We start from the raw sequence: 18,771 nt of genomic DNA on the forward strand, positions 1-18,771 counted from the left end.
ATTCATTATTAATGTTTCTGTTCAAACTTTCCAGATTAGTCGTACAAAATGGAAAAAGCTTCATTCGTATTCACACCGAAACTATATTAGTCAGTCTACCCACTCCGGACTTTTCGATGCCTTATAACGTCATCTGCCTGGCATGTACCGTGGTGGCCCTGGCTTTTGGACCCATTCATAATATAACCACTAAAAAGTAAGTAGTATTTTAGGTGTTATTTTTAAAAGTTATCGTCCGTAAGTAATTTTTTGTATTATATTTTTATTTTAGATAAGTATTCATTTGCCCATGAATAAGAATGAACTATTTGTTTTAAAATATCCATTATTTGCACATTATTATTAGATAAATCTTTCAGAATATTGAATAACTATAGTCAAATTTTTTTAGCGAGGCAGATTTGCACCGACTCGCAGCGGTGCCCCTTTAGCTCGGAAAAGTTTCCTGATCGCCGATTGGTTGGACAAGATAATTCTAACCAATCAGCAATCAGGAAACTTTTCCGAGCTAAAAGGGCACCGCTGCGAGTCGGTGCAAATCTGCCTCGCTAAAAAAAATGGACTATAGTAGAATATTTAGATACCGCTGTCTCATATTTGAAGTTTTTGGAACCAGTCCCAAATCATATTTTTTGGAATTTGGAATGCCATTACATGGTACATGTACAATGTGCTTGTTTTCTTTATTTATATATATTACAGAATCAAGACAATGTTAAAGCTTAGCAAAAGGGGAAGACCTCACGAGGTGTACTTTAGGCAGTAGGTTGCTTAGACTCTTTGTAGAGTCCTTCTGGCCCCTGCTTGCAATGGCATTTTAACCTTCTACTTTACTTCTATTCCCTCTTTCTGTTTTTCACGTAGCTGTGCAATCTCTCAACCTTTGCTTCATGGTGCACCTGTGGGATATCATCCAAAATATATCTTTTCACTGAATGGCTACCTTGACCCCAGCTTCTTCTTCTTCTTCTTCTTCTTCTTCTTCTTCTTCTTCTTCTTCTTCTTCTTCTTCTTCTTCTTCTTCCCAGCTGGTTCCCATTTTTATATGGGGTCGCCGTTGCGGATGAGCCGTTTCCATCTTTTTCTATTCTACGCTTCTGCCTCATCAATCCCCTTCTCCTGTAAGTCTCCTCTCACACAGTCCCTCCATCTCTTTCTTGGTCTCCCTCTTCTTCTTCTTCCTTGAACCTCCATCTCCATAGTATGTCTCCCAACGTGGTCCTCATCTCTCCTCATCAGGTATCAAATCTGACAGCAACACTGAGCTGGTATCAAATCTGACAGCAACTTATCTTCTTCTTCCCAGCTGATTCCCATTTTTATATGGGGTCGCCGTTGCGGATGAGCCGTTTCCATCTTTTTCTATTCTACGCTTCTGCCTCATCAATCCCCTTCTCCTGTAAGTCTCCTCTCACACAGTCCCTCCATCTCTTTCTTGGTCTCCCTCTTCTTCTTCTTCCTTGAACCTCCATCTCCATAGTATGTCTCCCAACGTGGTCCTCATCTCTCCTCATCAGGTATCAAATCTGACAGCAACACTGAGCTGGTATCAAATCTGACAGCAACTTATCTTCTTCTTCCCAGCTGATTCCCATTTTTATATGGGGTCGCCGTTGCGGATGAGCCGTTTCCATCTTTTTCTATTCTACGCTTCTGCCTCATCAATCCCCTTCTCCTGTAAGTCTCCTCTCACACAGTCCCTCCATCTCTTTCTTGGTCTCCCTCTTCTTCTTCTTCCTTGAACCTCCATCTCCATAGTATGTCTCCCAACGTGGTCCTCATCTCTCCTCATCAGGTATCAAATCTGACAGCAACACTGAGCTGGTATCAAATCTGACAGCAACTTATCTTCTTCTTCCCAGCTGATTCCCATTTTTATATGGGGTCGCCGTTGCGGATGAGCCGTTTCCATCTTTTTCTATTCTGCGCTTCTGCCTCATCAATCCCCTTCTCCTGTAAGTCTCCTCTCACACAGTCCCTCCATCTCTTTCTTGGTCTCCCTCTTCTTCTTCCCTGAACCTCCATCTCCATAGTATGTCTCCCAACGTGGGCCATATATCCAAATTTATAAATCCAAATTGCCGTAAATCCCATGGGGGGTAGTGACGTCTGTGCACCTCACACTGTAGGCATTGCTTAAGGATCTTTGTAGCCTTACTTCAACTCCTAGCTGTATGTGATTTTTATCCTACGTTATTTTTGGTCTTACTTCCTTTTCTCTATTGTGTTGTCCAACCTCTTTTAACTTTTACCTTGGTGTAAATTGAGGGTTTTTATTCTAGAATTATTTTACATTTATTTTACTCTAACATTTAAAAAGAAAAGCCTGCTTAAAAAAGAACCGTCTAATATGGCAAATTTGAAACTTCGATATATGTCATTTTATAAACCATGCTACAAAAATTTGATGTAGTATCAAGCTTGTCTACTAATTAGACATTCATTTAAAAAGACACGTTTGCTTAGAAAAGAAGTGTTTGTTTGAAAAAGAAACGTTTGTTTAGGAAAGAAACGTTTGTTTAGAAAAGAAACTTTTTTTTTTTTTTTTTTTTAAAGAAACGTTTCGAAAAGAAAAATTTTATTTGGGTGCTCAGTGGCGTCATAGGTCCCAGCAGTGGGCCATATAGCCGAAATTTATAAATCCAAATCGAATCCAGATAGTACCTGTAGATCCAAAAGGACAGAATAAAACTAAATAAGCTGTAGAATAGTTATGTTCTGTATGAGAATTTCTTCTAGTTAACAGATACTGTATACATTAGATTATTCATACAGTACAAAGAGAAAGGGGGAAGGCCGAAAAGAATATTATGAAGTAATGAGAACCAGGATAAAGGAACTAGAATTAGCTCGATTAATTTATGGAATTCACCTTCACTAAGTATCCTAATATATGAATTGATCTGAGTAATAAACCTAAAGGAAGCTTGTAGGTTCCAACTCTTCTCATACCTGTATTTCGTCTTTAGTCTCTCATTTGAATTGGTGAAGATTACCCACCATACATCTATCCCTTATTGTAAGGGAAAGAGCTGATGAAAAAAACATTAGTGATAATGATTCCTGAGAAAATCATTTTAGTAAATTACGTTGTTACTTTTTTTAGAATGATTTATTGTTAATTTGTTCTCATTATTTATTTATTTCCTTATTTCCTTTCCTCACTGGGCTACTTTTCCCTATTGGAGCCCTTGGCTTTATAGCATATTGCTTTTCCAACTAGGGTTGTAGCTTGGCTAGTAATAATAATAGTAATAATACAGTATCAAAGTTGTAATGAATATCATTTGTAGAGTATGCTGTGATTTTTTTTCACATTTCCTCTAATCCTTTTTTTTCATTATGAAAATCCTTTAAAAGGCTTTAGAATTTATCTCATAACCCATGAAATCTTGAAAAAACTTTTGTGGTTGTAATATGGTGCCCTGTAAGCATCCTTTGAATATGAGGAACTAAAGATGGAACTTGTTTCAACCAAAAGAAGTCCAGGGATAAATGACAGAGTAAATAGAGTATAAATTTATTAGTGTTCTTCAGAAACAAAGTTGGTACTCGCTCGGCTGTCTTTATCAAAGTTGTTCATCGAGAGAAAAATATCTCTTATTAGAATTGAATAATTGATTGTGTCTAGATGCCCTCAACATACGATTCTCTCCATATTTACAATTATTGCAGTGAATGTTTTCATGTTGAACAGGGTGACATGTCTCTCTTTATAGTTTATACATGAAAGATCTATTTTAATGTTGTTACACTTCTAAAAACATTTTATGTTATTTGTTCATTACTTCTCTTGTAGTTTGTTTATTTTATTTCCTTTTCGCACCTGGCTATTTTTTCCTGTTGGATCCCTTGGGCTTATAGCATCCTGCTTTTCCAGCTAGCGTTGTACCTTAGCTGATAATAATAATTTATGGCTAACTGATGAACACGTGTTCATGATTTGATAAACACGTGTTCATGATTTGGTAAACACGTGTTTACTGATATTATTTTACATAGTGGGAAATTTAATTCCTCAACGCTGTTTATTTTTGTCGCTCATCTTCACTGAAAAGTTTATTTTTATACAGATAATTATTTGTTTTTGTTTCAAGGTATGGTGTTTTTAAATTGTTAAAGCTGTAACATATTGAAGTAATGAATACCTACCTACGGGGAAGCGATGTGGAATGTGATGTTATATGAAATTCGTGGAAGGTTGTTGCAAGCATTGAAGAGTTTATACATAGGCAGTAAAGTATGTGTTAGGATAGGAAATCGATTGAGTGAGTGGTTACCAGTGAGAGTGGGTCTGAGACAGGGATGTGTGCTGTTGCCATGGCTGTTCAATTTGTTGGAGTTGTGAGAAAGGTAAATGCTCGAGTGCTTGTTCGAGAATTGAAACTGATAGATGAGTGATCATGGGTGGGAGTTGAATCAGTTGTTGTTTGCGGATGATATTGTATTGATTTCAGACTTCTAGGAGAAGCTGGGTTGATTAGTGACAGTTTGGAAGGGTGTGTAAGAGAAGGAAGTTGTAAGTTAATGTGGGTAAGCGTAAGGTTATGAGATGCACAGGAGTGGAGGGTGGTGTTAGGTTGAATGTCATGTTGAATGGAGAGTTACTTAAGGAAGTAGATTTGTTTAAGTACTTGGGGTCTGTTGTTTCTGCAAATGGTGGAGTGGAAGCAGATGTATGTCAGAGAGTGAATGAAGGATGTAAAGTGTTAGGGGCAGTGAAGAGAGTGGTAAAAATAGAGGGTTAGGAATGAATGTAAAGAGAGTTATGTATGAAAAAGTGATTGTACCAACTGTGATGTATGGATCAGAGTTGTGGGGAATAAAAGTGATGGAGACAGAAGTTGAATGTGTTTGAGATGAACTGTCTGAGGAGTATGTCTAGTGTATCTCAATTTGATAGGGTTAGGAAGGAATTAGTTAGGATGAGAATGGGTGTGAGAAATAAATTAGCAGGTAGAGTTGATGTGAATGTGTTGGGGTGGTTTGGCCATGTTTAGAGAGAGGAAAATGGCTGTCTGCTGAAGAAGGTAATGAATATAAGAGTTGATGGGAGAAGTACGAGAGGAAGGCCAAGGTTTTGGTGGATGGATGGAGTGAAGAAAGCTCTGGGTGATAGGAGGATAGATGTGAGAGAGGCAAAAGAGCATGCTGGAAATAGGCATGAATGGCGAGCGATTGTGATGTAGTTCCGATAGGCCCTGCTGCTTTCTCTGGTCGCCTTGGTGACCGCTGAAGTAACAGCTGTAGGGAATTCAGCATATGAAGCTTCATTTGTGATGGATAAAAGGGGAGTGTGGGTTGTGGTACCCTAGCAGTACCAGCTAAATTTGGATGAATTCCTCGTCTGGCTGAGAGGAGCTAAAAGAAGAAAGGTTCCCTTTTTGTTCTTTTTTTTTTTATGTTGGTTACTCCACAAAATTGGGGAAGTGCCTTGGTAGATAGATAGATAGATAGACTTACTGGATTTCTATAGGTAATGTAAAGAGTCTGTTCTTATTCAAAACTTTGGTATGATATGGTAAATTAACCTTGATACAATGACATTTATTGGATTATATTCAGATATGCATGATAGGCTGGAAGGAAATATTACTTCAGCAGGGAGATAGGATGGTCTGCGTATTGCTTTGCATAGCTTTTTGTGTCAATTATAATCTTTGTTTGTGATTGATGATGTGCATTTATCATAGATTGCCTCTGCTTTCTGTTAATTTTGGTGCTTGCATATATCAGCAGTATAGCTTTTTGTGGCAATTATAAACCGTGTTTCTGATTAAAGATGTGGATTTATCATGCATTGCCTCTGCTTTCTGTTAATTTTGGTGCTTGCATATACTAACAGTATAGCTTTTTGTGGCAATTGTAAACCGTGTTTCTGATTAAAGATGTGCATTTATCATGCGTTGCCTCTGCTTTCTGTTAATTTTGGTGCTTGCATATATCAACAGTATAACACATATGTTATGTAAACCCTTATTATTAGTCTGTATATGTGCATGTTTGTGAACAACCTGTTTTTTTTTTTTTAGTTTTGCATTGTGTTGCCTATGATAATTTATATATATTTTGTTTAACTTTATTTCAAGAGCACTTAGATTTATATATATATATATATATATATATATATATATATATATATATATATATATGTATATATATCTATATATGTATATATATATACATATATATATATATATATATATATATATATATATATATATATATATATATATATATATATATATATATATATATATATATATATATATATATATATATATACAGTATATATTATATTATATTATATTATATATACATATATATATATATTTATATATATATATATATATATATATATATATATATATATATATATATATCTATATATATATATATATATATATATATATATATATATATATATATATATATATATATATATATATCTATATCTATATATATATATATATATATATATATATATATATATATATATATATATATATATATATATATATATATATATGTAATATGCTTTTATACTAACAGGGTGGTATTCTCAAACCTATTTTCCAAGTCCTGAAAAAAATATGTTCTACATAGAATTCTAACAAGGTCTATGACTGTAACCTCGAACAATGAATGTTTTTCATTAATGAAAATTTAGAAATTATTGAATAATATTTTAAATGCCAAAACCATAACTTTATTGGTGTATTTTGCCTACATATTGAATGGAAAAGTATAGGTAACGTTTTATGATTATAATTGTTTTGTTTGAAAAATCAGTGAATTATGTTAAGTTTTTAAAACAATATCAGTTTTATCAGTTTTTTAATAACATGAACATTTCTTAACCCTTCTACCCCCAATGAACGTACTGGTACGTTTCACAAAACTCATCCCTTTACCCCCATGGACGTGCCGGTACGTCCTTGCGAAAAACGGCTAATTACATTTTTTGCATATTTTTGATAACTTTTTGAGAAACTTCAGGCATTTTCCAAAAGAATGAGACCAACCTGACCTCTCTATGATGAAAATTTAGGCTGTTAGAGCAATTTAAAAAAAAATATATTGCAAAATGAGCTTGAAAAAGAAAACGCCTGGTGGTTAAGGGTTGGAAAGTTCCAAATAGCTTGGGGGTAAAAGGGTTAAAATATCAGTGTTTTAAGTTTTTAAAACAATATAATTTTTTTTATAACATGAACATTTCTTAAAATTAATTCCTGCATCTTCATGATCTATCATAAAGTATTTTAGGAAAGAATGGAGGTATGCTCACTATTACCATCGAGTATTTCCTGGTTACTGAATCTACTTATCATTTTTCAATATTAAACTTAGCCGGTGATTATATAAGCTGCAGCTCTGCTGCCCGACAGAAAAACTCTACGTTCAAAATACGCCAGCGATCGCTATGCAGGTAGGGGGTGTACATCAACAGCGCCATCTGTCGAGCAGGTACTCAGTACTCAATGTAAACACAGAATCAATTTTCTCTCTGTCGTGCCACCGGCAAGACCTACTAAATTCGCTGTTGCTTACTGGATTGGTTTTCACATATTTTGGTGAAGTACACATTTCTAGTTTTGAGCTTTCGCTATGCAGGTGTTTTATCTTCATCTCAAAACTTGAACTCGTTTTGGATAGATTTAATTATGGTGACAAAGAGAGTATGGACTCTCTTTCACTTTTAAATGGCCGACCCTTCCCTTAGACGGAAGTGTGTTTAGGTTTTTAGTAATTTTGCTTAACACGTTATAGATCTATATCTTTTATATCTCTCCGCCTTTATTAGGCCTCTTCGATTAACTTTCCATTTATTATAAACATATAATAATAAATTTTTATGTTTTGTTTATATGCGACCTTTCCTGATAGTAGGCGGTCCTAACTTGGAACCGAAGTTAATCAACGTTGAGCCCGTTATATCGTATTTAGCCTTTAAAGAATTTAAAACTTTTTAAATTTAATGTTTTATGAAAGAATTTCTTTGATAGTCTTCGTACTGTTTTCAAAGATGAACTAACGTTTAGATTTTTAGACTACGCAGTTGTTGACGTTCAGGACGTTCAACATGCGCTCTATCGTTACGATAGAGAGAGAGTGTATCACGGTTTCACTTTGCAGTAAGAGTAAATCGATTCTGACGTTTTGTTCATTCTTTCTTAGCTTAAATGTTTTAAATTCTAAATTAAAGGAACTTTTTATTTGGAAAACCTTTCAGTTTTTTCCTTTAGTCAAATAACATGTTTTTTTTTTTTGACGATATATAATTGGGCTCTTCTCTTAGGTGCGAAATCAAGAGAGAAAGAGAGAGAGAGATAGAGACGAAATCTTGAGAGAAAGAGAGAGAGAGATAGAGACGGAGGGAGAGAGAGGAGAGAAAACGTTCCGTTCAAGCGGGTAACGTTGTTCTCGTGTTACTCTCGTCCCTAGTCTCTGTACGGGGAGGAAGGTAAAACGTTTCTAGGGTTTTATTCTTGTCCCCAGGCTATGTGCGGTGAGAGATTGTAAACGTAGTTTATTTGAACTAGTGTTTAGTCTCTTTCCCAGCCACTGAATTTTTTATCTTTATATATGTTTTCTGTTTTTTGCTAGTATTAATGAGCTGCATTATACGACTGATTTCGCAATTACTACCTTTTAATGAAGGGTAGAATTGCGTGTTTCAGGTAGAAATCAGTAAAAGTTTCGATTTCAGTGAAATAAGTGTAAAACAGAAAATCGATAAAGTGATATGCGCAAAGTGTTACAGTGTTGCGTCCGAGGGTTCGTCTGTTCGTGCCTGTCGTTCACCTAGTCCGGGACCTCTTGCAAGCTCCCAAGCCCAGGGGAGAAGTAATGTCGAACGACTTATGGGTTCGAGAGGCCTTGATCAACGAACAGACGTTTTTCCCTCCGTGGTTCGGGCGTATCTACCCAAGATCGCCCCACCCACACAAAGACGAGAGAGCCCATTTATTTCTCGTCTGTGGAAGAGGTTTCTCGTAAGAAACCATGGACCAAGGTCTCGCGGCTTATTAAGCGCAAGTCGGTCCCTTCCGCGCAAGTCCAACGGCCCAGTTGTAGCCACTGGGTCAGTTCGGACTCGCTGCAGTCTTCCGACGACTGCTCACCTCCTAAGAGAGGCAAAGCGGTACCGCATCAGGCAGTCACACCGTCTGTTGCCGCACCTGCTCTTGTAGACCCTAAGTGGTCTTTGCTGCAGACCATGCAGTCTCAGTTAACGTCATTGATGCAGGACTTTCGTGCGGAGAAGGTTGACACCAACCTCTAGCCTACAACCAACCACGGTTGTGCGTCCTGTGGACGCTGAGGCGACCTTCTGCCGCACTCCAGCTGAGAGAGTCCCGCCACCCATGCGTTCCAGTGTACCCTGCCAGCCGCATGTTGACGTTCAGCGACGCACGGAACCTTCCGTTGATGTTCGCGAGGTACAACAACAGTCTAAGTTGTTTTGTTTTGACGCGGTGCGTCAACCTCCGCATTCTAGAGTTGTTTTGACTGCTCAGTCTAGACAGTCAAAGCAGTCTCGAGTGGACACTGTACGTCCTCACGCACCTGTTGTGGTTGACAGTTCAGTTGTTGACAGTTCACAGACTGTCAAGCAGTTACATGACGTTGCCTTCTGGTCTGCTACTAATGCTCCAGTGAGAGACTCACTGAGGTAACCTAGCTTTTATCGGACAAGGTTCCTGTAGATGAGGAAGTTGCTGTTCTCCCTCCTACTGATATTCCCTTGAGGACTCTGTCAGATGGAGAGGAGCCTTAAGCTGCTTAGCCTCCTATGGACTTTAATTAAATCATGATGATTTTTTTTTTTTTTAAGGATCTTCGTCCGGATCTTGTAACTGCTGCTCCTCGTTCGCCTAAACGTCAGAACTTACACTAGGCCTAGCTACTTCGAAGCCGTTGTTTTTAAGCTAGTGCTCTCTCGCTCTCCTAGAGAGCGTTACGTTGGCTAGGCGACTGGTTTTTGCACCAGGAGGAGTTTTTAGGGATACAGCCTTTGATTTCCCTTCTTTTAAACTGGCTTATAGAGCGAGAGTCTGATATGACACGAGAGAAGTTCTCGGCTTGGGAGTTCATGCCTCTGCCCAGATAGACTTCTCAATTCTGGTAGACTCGCCCTGGCGCCTAGCCAGGAGACGCTCCAAGTTGTTTACAGGTCAACTTCTCAGCTTTTGTCAAGCCTTTGAAGTTTTGCTGTACTATTATGTCACACATAACAAGGCTTTCAGGGATGGTAAACGGTTCCGCCTCAGTCGCTAACCCCGTCTGTTGCCACACCTGCTCCCGTAGACCCTTAATGGGCTTTACTGCAAGCCATGCAGTCCAAGCTTGCGTCCTTGATAGAGGACTTAAATGCGGAGAAGAACCTTCTGGCCAACAACCTTCCAACCGGTCGGTTGTGCGCCCTGTTGACGCTGAGATAACCTACTCGCGTCTGCCAGTTGAGGTGGTTCCTCCTGGCCAACAACCTTCCAACCGGTCGGTTGTGCGCCCTGTTGACGCTGAGGTAACCTACTCGCGTCTGCCAGTTGAGGTGGTTCCTCCTTCTGGCCAACAACCTTCCAACCGGTCGGTTGTGCGCCCTGTTGACGCTGAAGTAACCTACTCACGTCTGCCAGTTGAGGTGGTTCCTCCACCGATGCGACCCAGTGTGGGTTGCCAGTCGCACGTTGACGTTAAGCGACGCTCGGAGGTGGTTGTTGACGTTCAGGACGTTCAACAACCAGCAGAGGTGACTTGTTGTGACGCAGTGCGTCAACCTCAGCAACCCGGTAGGGTGTTGACTGCACAACCCAGACGGTCTAGACAGTTTCGGGTTGACGCTGTACTTCCTCGCGCACCCATGGTTGTTGACAGTTCACAGACTGTGCAACAGTTCCATGATATTGCGTCCGGCTCCGTCACGCATCCACCAGTGCGACCGGATTCAGCGAGTCAGACGTTACCCACTCCGTTGCCGTTTCCTCATCAGTTTCGGATGAGGAACCCTCTGATGAGGACGTTGCTGAACAAGACGATCAGCCCCCAGCCCTGCTATCCATCCAGAAGATGCTGAAGAAGGAACGCTGCTCAGTCAGGCTGTGGATGAGTCTGGTAGGGACACTGTCATCCGTGGATCAATTTGTGTCACTAGGAAGACTACACCTCCGTCCTCTTCTATACCATCTAGCTTTTCACTGGAAAAAGGACAAGACGCTAGAAGCGGTCTCGATCCCGGTTTCCGGAAAGATAAAGTCTTGTCTGACTTGGTGAAAGGACTATATCAACCTTAGAGAGGGTCTTCCCCTGACTGTTCAGACTCCCAACCACGTTCTCTTCTCGGACGCATCGGACGTAGGCTGGGGTGCGACATTAGACGGTCGGGAATGCTCGGGATTATGGAACTCGAGTCAAAGGACAATGCATTTCAACTGCAAGGAGCTACTGGCAGTACGTCTGACCTGGAAAAGCTTCAGGTCTCTCCTTCAAGGCAAAGTGGTGGAGGTGAACTCGGACAACACCACGGCTTTGGCGTACATCTCCAAGCAAGGAGGGACCTACTCTCTGACGTTGTACGAGATCGCAAGGGACCTCCTCACCTGGTCAAAAGGTCTAGACATTTCACTAGTAACGAGGTTCATCCAAGGCAACTTGAATGTCATGGCAGATTGTCTCAGTCGGAAGGGACTAATAATTCCAACAGAATGGACCCTCCACAAGGATGTATGCAAGAGACTTTGGGCCACCTGGGGCCAGCCAACCATAGATCTCTTCGCAACCTCGATGACCAAGAGGCTCCCAATATTTTGCTCACCAATCCCGGACCCAGCAGCAGTTCATATAGATGCCTTTCTACTAGATTGGTCACATCTAGATCTATATGCATTCCCTCCGTTCAAGATTGTCAACAAGGTACTGCAGAAGTTCGCCTCTCACGAAGGGACAAGGTTGACGCTAGTTGCTTCCCTCTGGCCCGCGAGAGAATGGTTCACCGAGGTACTTCGATGGCTAGTAGACGTTCCCAGAACACTTCCCCTAAGGGTGGACCTTCTACGTCAGCCACGCGTAAAGAAGGTACACCAAGGCCTCCACGCTCTTCGTCTGACTGCCTTCAGACTATCGAAAGACTCTCGAGAGCTAGAGGCTTTTCGAAGGAGGCAGCCAGAGCGATTGCTAGAGCAAGGAGAACATCCACCCTTAGAGTCTACCAATCGAAGTGGGAAATCTTCCGAAACTGGTGCAAGTCAGTATCCGTATCCTCGACCAGTACCTCTGTAACTCAAATAGCTGACTTCCTCTTATATCTGAGGAAAGAACGATCTCTTTCAGCTCCCACTATCAAGGGTTACAGAAGCATGTTGGCATCAGTCTTCCGTCACAGAGGCTTAGATCTTTCCAACAATAAAGATCTACAGGACCTCCTTAAGTCTTTTGAGACCACGAAGGAGCGTCGTTTGGTTACACCTGGTTGGAATTTAGACGTGGTACTAAGATTCCTTATGTCAGACAGGTTCGAACCGCTACAATCAGCCTCCCTGAAATATCTCACCTTAAAGACTCTTTTCCTGGTATGCTTAACCACAGCTAAAAGAGTCAGTGAGATTCATGCCTTCAGCAAGAACATCGGATTCTCATCCGAAACGGCTACATGTTCTACAACTTGGTTTTCTAGCCAAAAACGAGCTGCCTTCTCGGCCTTGACCAATATCGTTCGATATTCCAAACTTATCGTATGGTTGGAAATGAACTAGAAAGAGTCTTATGTCCTGTAAGAGCTCTTAAGTTCTATTTAAAACGAACTTAACCTTTACGAGGCCCGTCTGAAGCTTTATGGTGTTCAGTTAAGAAACCATCTTTGCCTATGTCAAAGAATGCTTTATCCTATTTTATCAGACTGTTAATACGAGAAGCTCATTCCCATCTGAATGAGGAAGACCAAGCTTTGCTGAAGGTAAGGACACACGAAGTTAGAGCTGTCGCAACTTCCGTGGCCTTTAAACAAAATAGATCTCTGCAAAGTATAATCGACGCAACCTATTGGAAAAGCAAGTCAGTGTTCGCGTCTTTTTATCTTAAGAATGTCCAGTCTCTTTACGAGAACTGCTACACTCTGGGACCATTCGTAGCAACGAGTGCAGTAGTGGGTGAGGGCTCAACCACTACAATTCCCTAATTCCATAACCTTTTTAATCTTTCTCTTGAAATGTTTTATTATTGTTTTTGGGTTGTCCGGAAGGCTAAGAAGCCTTTCGCATCCTACTTGATTTGGCGGGTGGTCAAATTCTTTTCTTGAGATTAGAGGTTTTGATGAGGTCCTTTAGTATGGGTGGCAACCCTTGATACTTCAGCTCCTAGGAGTCGCTCAGCATCCTAAGAGGATCGCGAGGCTCAGTAAGGAAGACGTACTTAAAAAGGCAGAGTAATTGTTCAAGTCGACTTCCTTACCAGGTACTTATTTATTTTATGTTTGTTATTTTGAATAACTGCTAAAATGAAATACATAATACTTAGCTCATTATAACGTAAACAAGTAATGCTGGTCTCTACCCACCCCCCTGGGTGTGAATCAGCTTATATAATCACCGGCTAAGTTTAATATTGAAAAATGTTATTTTTATTAATAAAATAAATTTTTGAATATACATACCCGGTGATTATATATTAAAGGACCCTCCCTTCCTCCCCAATAGAGACCCAGTGGACTGAGGAGAAAATTGGTTCTGTGTTTACATTGAGTACTGAGTACCTGCTCGACAGATTGCGCTGTTGATGTACACCCCCTACCTGCATAGTGATCGCTGGCGTATTTTGAACGTAGAGTTTTTCTGTCGTGCAGCAGAGCTGCAGCTTATATAATCACCGGGTAAGTATATTCAAAAATTTATTTTATTAATAAAAATAACATTTTAGTACAATATTATGACAAGCTTCCTATGACTAACATTCCTGTGTATGCACAGACATGTATGCATTGTGTAAGACCCTTTTAATAAGTCTTATTAATTAGATATAAAGTGTTGCGGGACAAAGTATTTTTTCTTAATGAAAATCCTTGAAATTACTTTGAACATTAAATTTACCAAGCATTACTGTAGGAAGTCATTTTACAATATATCAATTTGTAATCTTATTGTACCAAAGTTTGTCATTTAGTTGAACTAAGTATGGTTTCTTGGTACCTGTGATTATACTGTGGCACAGTAGAGCAAAAGATGTTTAGAAAAGGGATTTTGACGAAGGAAAAGTCTATTTCTGGGAGAGGAACCTGTGTCGCTCCGTGAAATGCTCCTCTAGCACCATTTCTAAGGCATAGTTATTGCTGAATATACCAGAGAAAAAAAAGAGATGCATGGAATGCCAGGAATAAACCTAGTTCGCTTACTCTTGAGTGTCAGTATAGAAAACTGGGGCGTGATTGAACCACGACCATAGATCCCTCACCAATTAGACCTCTCCTTCAAACATATTTATATTTGATTCATGCAACTATAGTCCATTTCTTTTAGTGATGCATATTTGCACCGACTCGCGGCGGTGTCCTTTTAGCTCGGAAATAGTTTCCTGATCCCTGATTGGTTAGAATTATCTTGTCCAACCAATCAGCGATCCGGAAACTTTAACGAGATAAAAGGGCACCGCTGCGAGTCTGTGTAAATATGCATCGCTAAAAGAAATGGACTATAGTCTTCTACTTTTTATGACTGGAGTTCCCACATTTTGTCCCTTCATTTTTCATTTTCACTAGTCTTAGGCAAGAAAAGGAAATGAAGAAATTGAAAATGGTTTTATTGTATTTATGAAATAAATACAAAGTTCTTTAACTAGGAGTGCCCCTCTTCCCACCCTTGTCATTTAGTACATTTCTCTGGTATTCAGATAGGCTAGAGAAGTTTGCGTTTTCTGCAGGCGAAAGTGTGCTCTTGTTTTGGAATGTTTCGCCTATCATTCACTCATTTGTTTTCTTGCTTATACCTATTCATATTTTGATTAAACCATCACAAGCAATAAGTTTGATATATAAAACACCCTAGGTTTTTAAGCAAAACATATTAAATGTATTTTTTAGAGTTTGGCTAATGGCAAAACATATAAAAGATTCATAGCTGTAGCTTTTGTACAAATAATAATAAATGCTTTCAATTTTTTAAATCTGTATACCAAATTACTGTATATAGCTTTTATTTAATGACTATTGGATTAATGCTTTGGTGAACTCCTTAATTATAGAATAGAGATAAAGATGTACTGTAACAGTTTTTTGTCAAGATTGTTTTTTTGTTATATTTCAAAGAAATTTTAATTTACTATTATTTTGATTTAATGTTTGTTTTTAAAACACCAACTACTGTATTCCTTAGTCAATATTTCTCCAGCCTATTACCCCTTATCATCTGATAGTCATTTTGGTAGAGAACATAAAGTCTGTTACTTTACTGCATATTATTTCTTAAGATCCACTTCTAGTGTATTAACCCTTTTACCCCCAAAGGACGTACTGGTACATTTCACAAAACCCATCCCTTTACCCCCATGGAAGTACTGGTACGTCCTTGCAAAAAACTGCTATTTATATTTTTTTTTACATATTTTTGATAATTTTTTCAGAAACTTCAGGCATTTTCCAAGACAATGAGACCAACCTGATCTCTCTATGACAAAAATTAAGGCTGTTAGAGCAATTTGAATAAATCATATTGCAAAATGTGCTTGAAAAAAAAGATAACCCTTGGGGGTTAAGGGTTGGAAAGTTCCAAATAGCCTGGGGGTAAAAGGGTTAGAGGATTCTTTGGAGTTATTCCATTTCTGAAATCAATATTATTGTCACTTATAACTAAGATGATAAGTTTCTGTTTAGAGACAAGCTTTAGCTAGAAACTTACTGTATATTTCCACATATAAGATGACCTTTAAATCCTAAAAATCGCCCCTAAAAGTTGGGGGTCGTATTGTACCATTCTAAAAATCAAACTTTGAATTCTAATTGATATTTATGTAGGCTACCTTCAGCCTCGGTTCGACAACCGCTGACATACTTAGATGAAAAAACATCATCCACTTTATGAAATAAACTTTATAATGTTTATAAAACCATTTTTATCTTCCATATTATTGGCATATATGCATAATAAATAGTCTATTCAAGGAACAATTACATATAATTGAAGTCAACTTTTTTCTATGCAAGCCCAGTTGAGGAAATATAAACATATTCATCTGATTATGTTGTCCGCTGATTCGAGCAACCGCTATTGAGGATATGCACACAGATTAAATAAAGTATTTCAAATATAATTTACAAACTTATTCAAGACGTCTTAATGTACACATATAAATAAAAAAAAAGTGTTGCGATATAATTTCCAAACTTATTCAAGATGTCTTATACTAAGTATTGTAGAATTAACAATGCTGTACGTTATGACTAGCATAGTTTTTATACAGTTTACTAAAAGCTGTTAGTATCATTAGTAGTTACTTGGATGCTTAAATGCGTTGTTTTGTTCGTTCGTTTGTTCGTTGTGATTAGCGGTGAAATGTAAACAAAACAATGATTTCCCTTTATGCGACGTGTATGAAAAACATGATATAGAATCATCTATTTTATTTATTTTAAATTTCAAATGATACAGTATGTAAAACCTTACAGTATTTGTAATAACATCATCTTTGCATAAAAAAAATGTGGTCAAGTACATATTGCTATAAAAGCTAGCTTATTTACAGATGTTTTTGTAATTTATTAGTCGTCGTATACTACAAATTCATCAAAATTTGTCCAAAATTTTTAACCATATCCTATCTAAAGGTCGTCTTATAGTCGGCAGTATACGTTTGTCATTTTTATAAGTTTCCCATTTTCATGACAGCAAATATTATACAGCAGTTGCAAGTTTGGTATATATGAATAGTGGTCAGTTAGAATATACACAAGAGTCCACATTTAAATCAAGGAGGCTAAGGACATCCTTTTAAGAAAACATCATAATGAAGATTTTCATATTGCACGAGTGTCTTGACCTTTAGTTGCACCTGGAAAAGTATCTTCTAAGACTTAACATTAATCTGGTTAGGTTGTTATTCTCCTGATTGTACTTCACTCAGGTTGGTGCTCAAGAAGATCGAAGGTAGCGAATCTCCTCTTGGCCGGCTGGTGAAGAGATTGAAGAACTTCTTCGGGAGAGGTAAAAAGGAAGCAGCCGAAGAGCCTAAGGAGGCTGTAGTTGTTGAGGAGAACCCGCTATATGAAGAAAGGGAAGAATTGGAAGATATAGAGGAAGAGGAGAGCGAAGAAGATAAGTCATGTGGTGAAGTAAACAGCTGAAGAAATGCTCTTACGTGTATTTAAACTTGTCATGTTTATACGGAGGGATGTTGTGCTTGATGAGAATTGCTGTTGATTGTCACAGCTCCGGGGGTTGTCTTGATGTGCTAACCAGTTGTGTGGTTTTTGCTGGGACCACTGTAATAGTCTAAGACTTTGGAATATTGTCAGTTATTATTATTATTATTTATCTTTTTTTCAGTGCACTATTCATGAAGAGTAATATCTGTCGGTACATTTTCTGATAGTTTTGCGAATGCAATGATTCCAGGGAGTTTTAGTTATTGGGAATTTTATACAGGAAAGGGGAGGACGTAAATGAAAAACACTGTACACTACTTACTATGCTGTACAGTACTTTCTATACTGTACAGTACTTACTATACTATACTGTAATTTGTAGATATAGGTCCAGTGTTTACTAAAGCATAATGGTAATGTTTATTTATTTATTATGGAGAAATAAGTGTTTGGGTTAGCTAGACCTGTGTAATCTGCTGCTCTGACTAATGTTTGTGAAGACTGAAATTTTAGGCGATGAGATTACAGATCATAAATGAATGTTGAATGTGATACAACATTGTGTATTCTAATTTGCACATTCCACTACACCATTGGCAATGTTGCATGTCCATTGTTCATTGTTAAGAAGACCTTCTGTTGCTACGTAAATACTCCCTATTTAAACTTGATTATTTCCTGATCTAGAATCGCTTCATATTTATAGTTACATATTCAAATGATTTTTTATTGTATTTTTACAGCAAACAGTGATTGTGAGTACATGTTGTAGTGTGCTGCATTTTGTAAATGCAGCTGTTATTAATTGTACTTATTTTTAAATACAATTTCTTTAAAAAGGTGTTGTGTTTAGTTTTCCAATTACCACTTTGTCCTGAAGTCTCTTGTGTTGCAATACATTTATACTTGAGGGAATACTATACATTTCTGGAGATGAGGTTGATAATGATACTTGGATAAGTACTATAGGTTGGTAACTTTTCAAAGAAAAAGGATCGATTGATTTGAAGTGTTCTGGCATCCTGACAAAGGAAGGAAGAACTTGCATCTTCTTAGTAAAGGAGTGTTAAAATAAACGACAATGCAAACCAGTGTTTTTCTTTTAGAGGGGACATTGATAGATATTTTGTTGCTGTCTCACAGGATGTAGATACAGGAGAGGGGGGTTCCCAGCCCCCTCGTCCCGTCCCTTTTAGTCGCCTCTTACGACACGTAGGGATAACGTTGGCGCTATTATAATTTTTATATGCCCCCGCGGCCACAGGGGTGGATAATGTGGGAGGGTGGGCTGTGTCACCCTAGCAGTACCAGCTGAAATCGGTTGAGTCCCTGGTTAGGCTGGAGGAACGTAGAGAGTAGAGGTCCCCTTTTTTGTTTTGTTTCATTTGTTGATGTTGGCTACCCCCAAAAATTGGGGGAAGTGCCTT

At 38.4% G+C, this 18,771-nt stretch overlaps 1 protein-coding gene across 1 annotated transcript in view; it reads left to right on the top strand.

The window, feature by feature from the left end:
* The window catches only part of PIG-T (phosphatidylinositol glycan anchor biosynthesis class T), a 60,559-nt gene extending 42,374 nt beyond the window's left edge, over positions 1 to 18,185 (top strand). The window contains exons 10-11 of the mRNA XM_068369042.1: positions 35 to 196; positions 17,104 to 18,185. Of these exons, the coding sequence (XP_068225143.1) occupies positions 35 to 196; positions 17,104 to 17,323 (382 nt within the window). The 3' untranslated portion in view covers positions 17,324 to 18,185. The remainder of the gene's footprint in view (positions 1 to 34; positions 197 to 17,103) is intronic.
* Positions 18,186 to 18,771: the final 586 nt, after the last annotated feature.

This window comes from Palaemon carinicauda, unplaced genomic scaffold (assembly GCF_036898095.1).
Source record: "Palaemon carinicauda isolate YSFRI2023 unplaced genomic scaffold, ASM3689809v2 scaffold347, whole genome shotgun sequence".
NCBI lineage: Eukaryota > Metazoa > Arthropoda > Malacostraca > Decapoda > Palaemonidae > Palaemon > Palaemon carinicauda.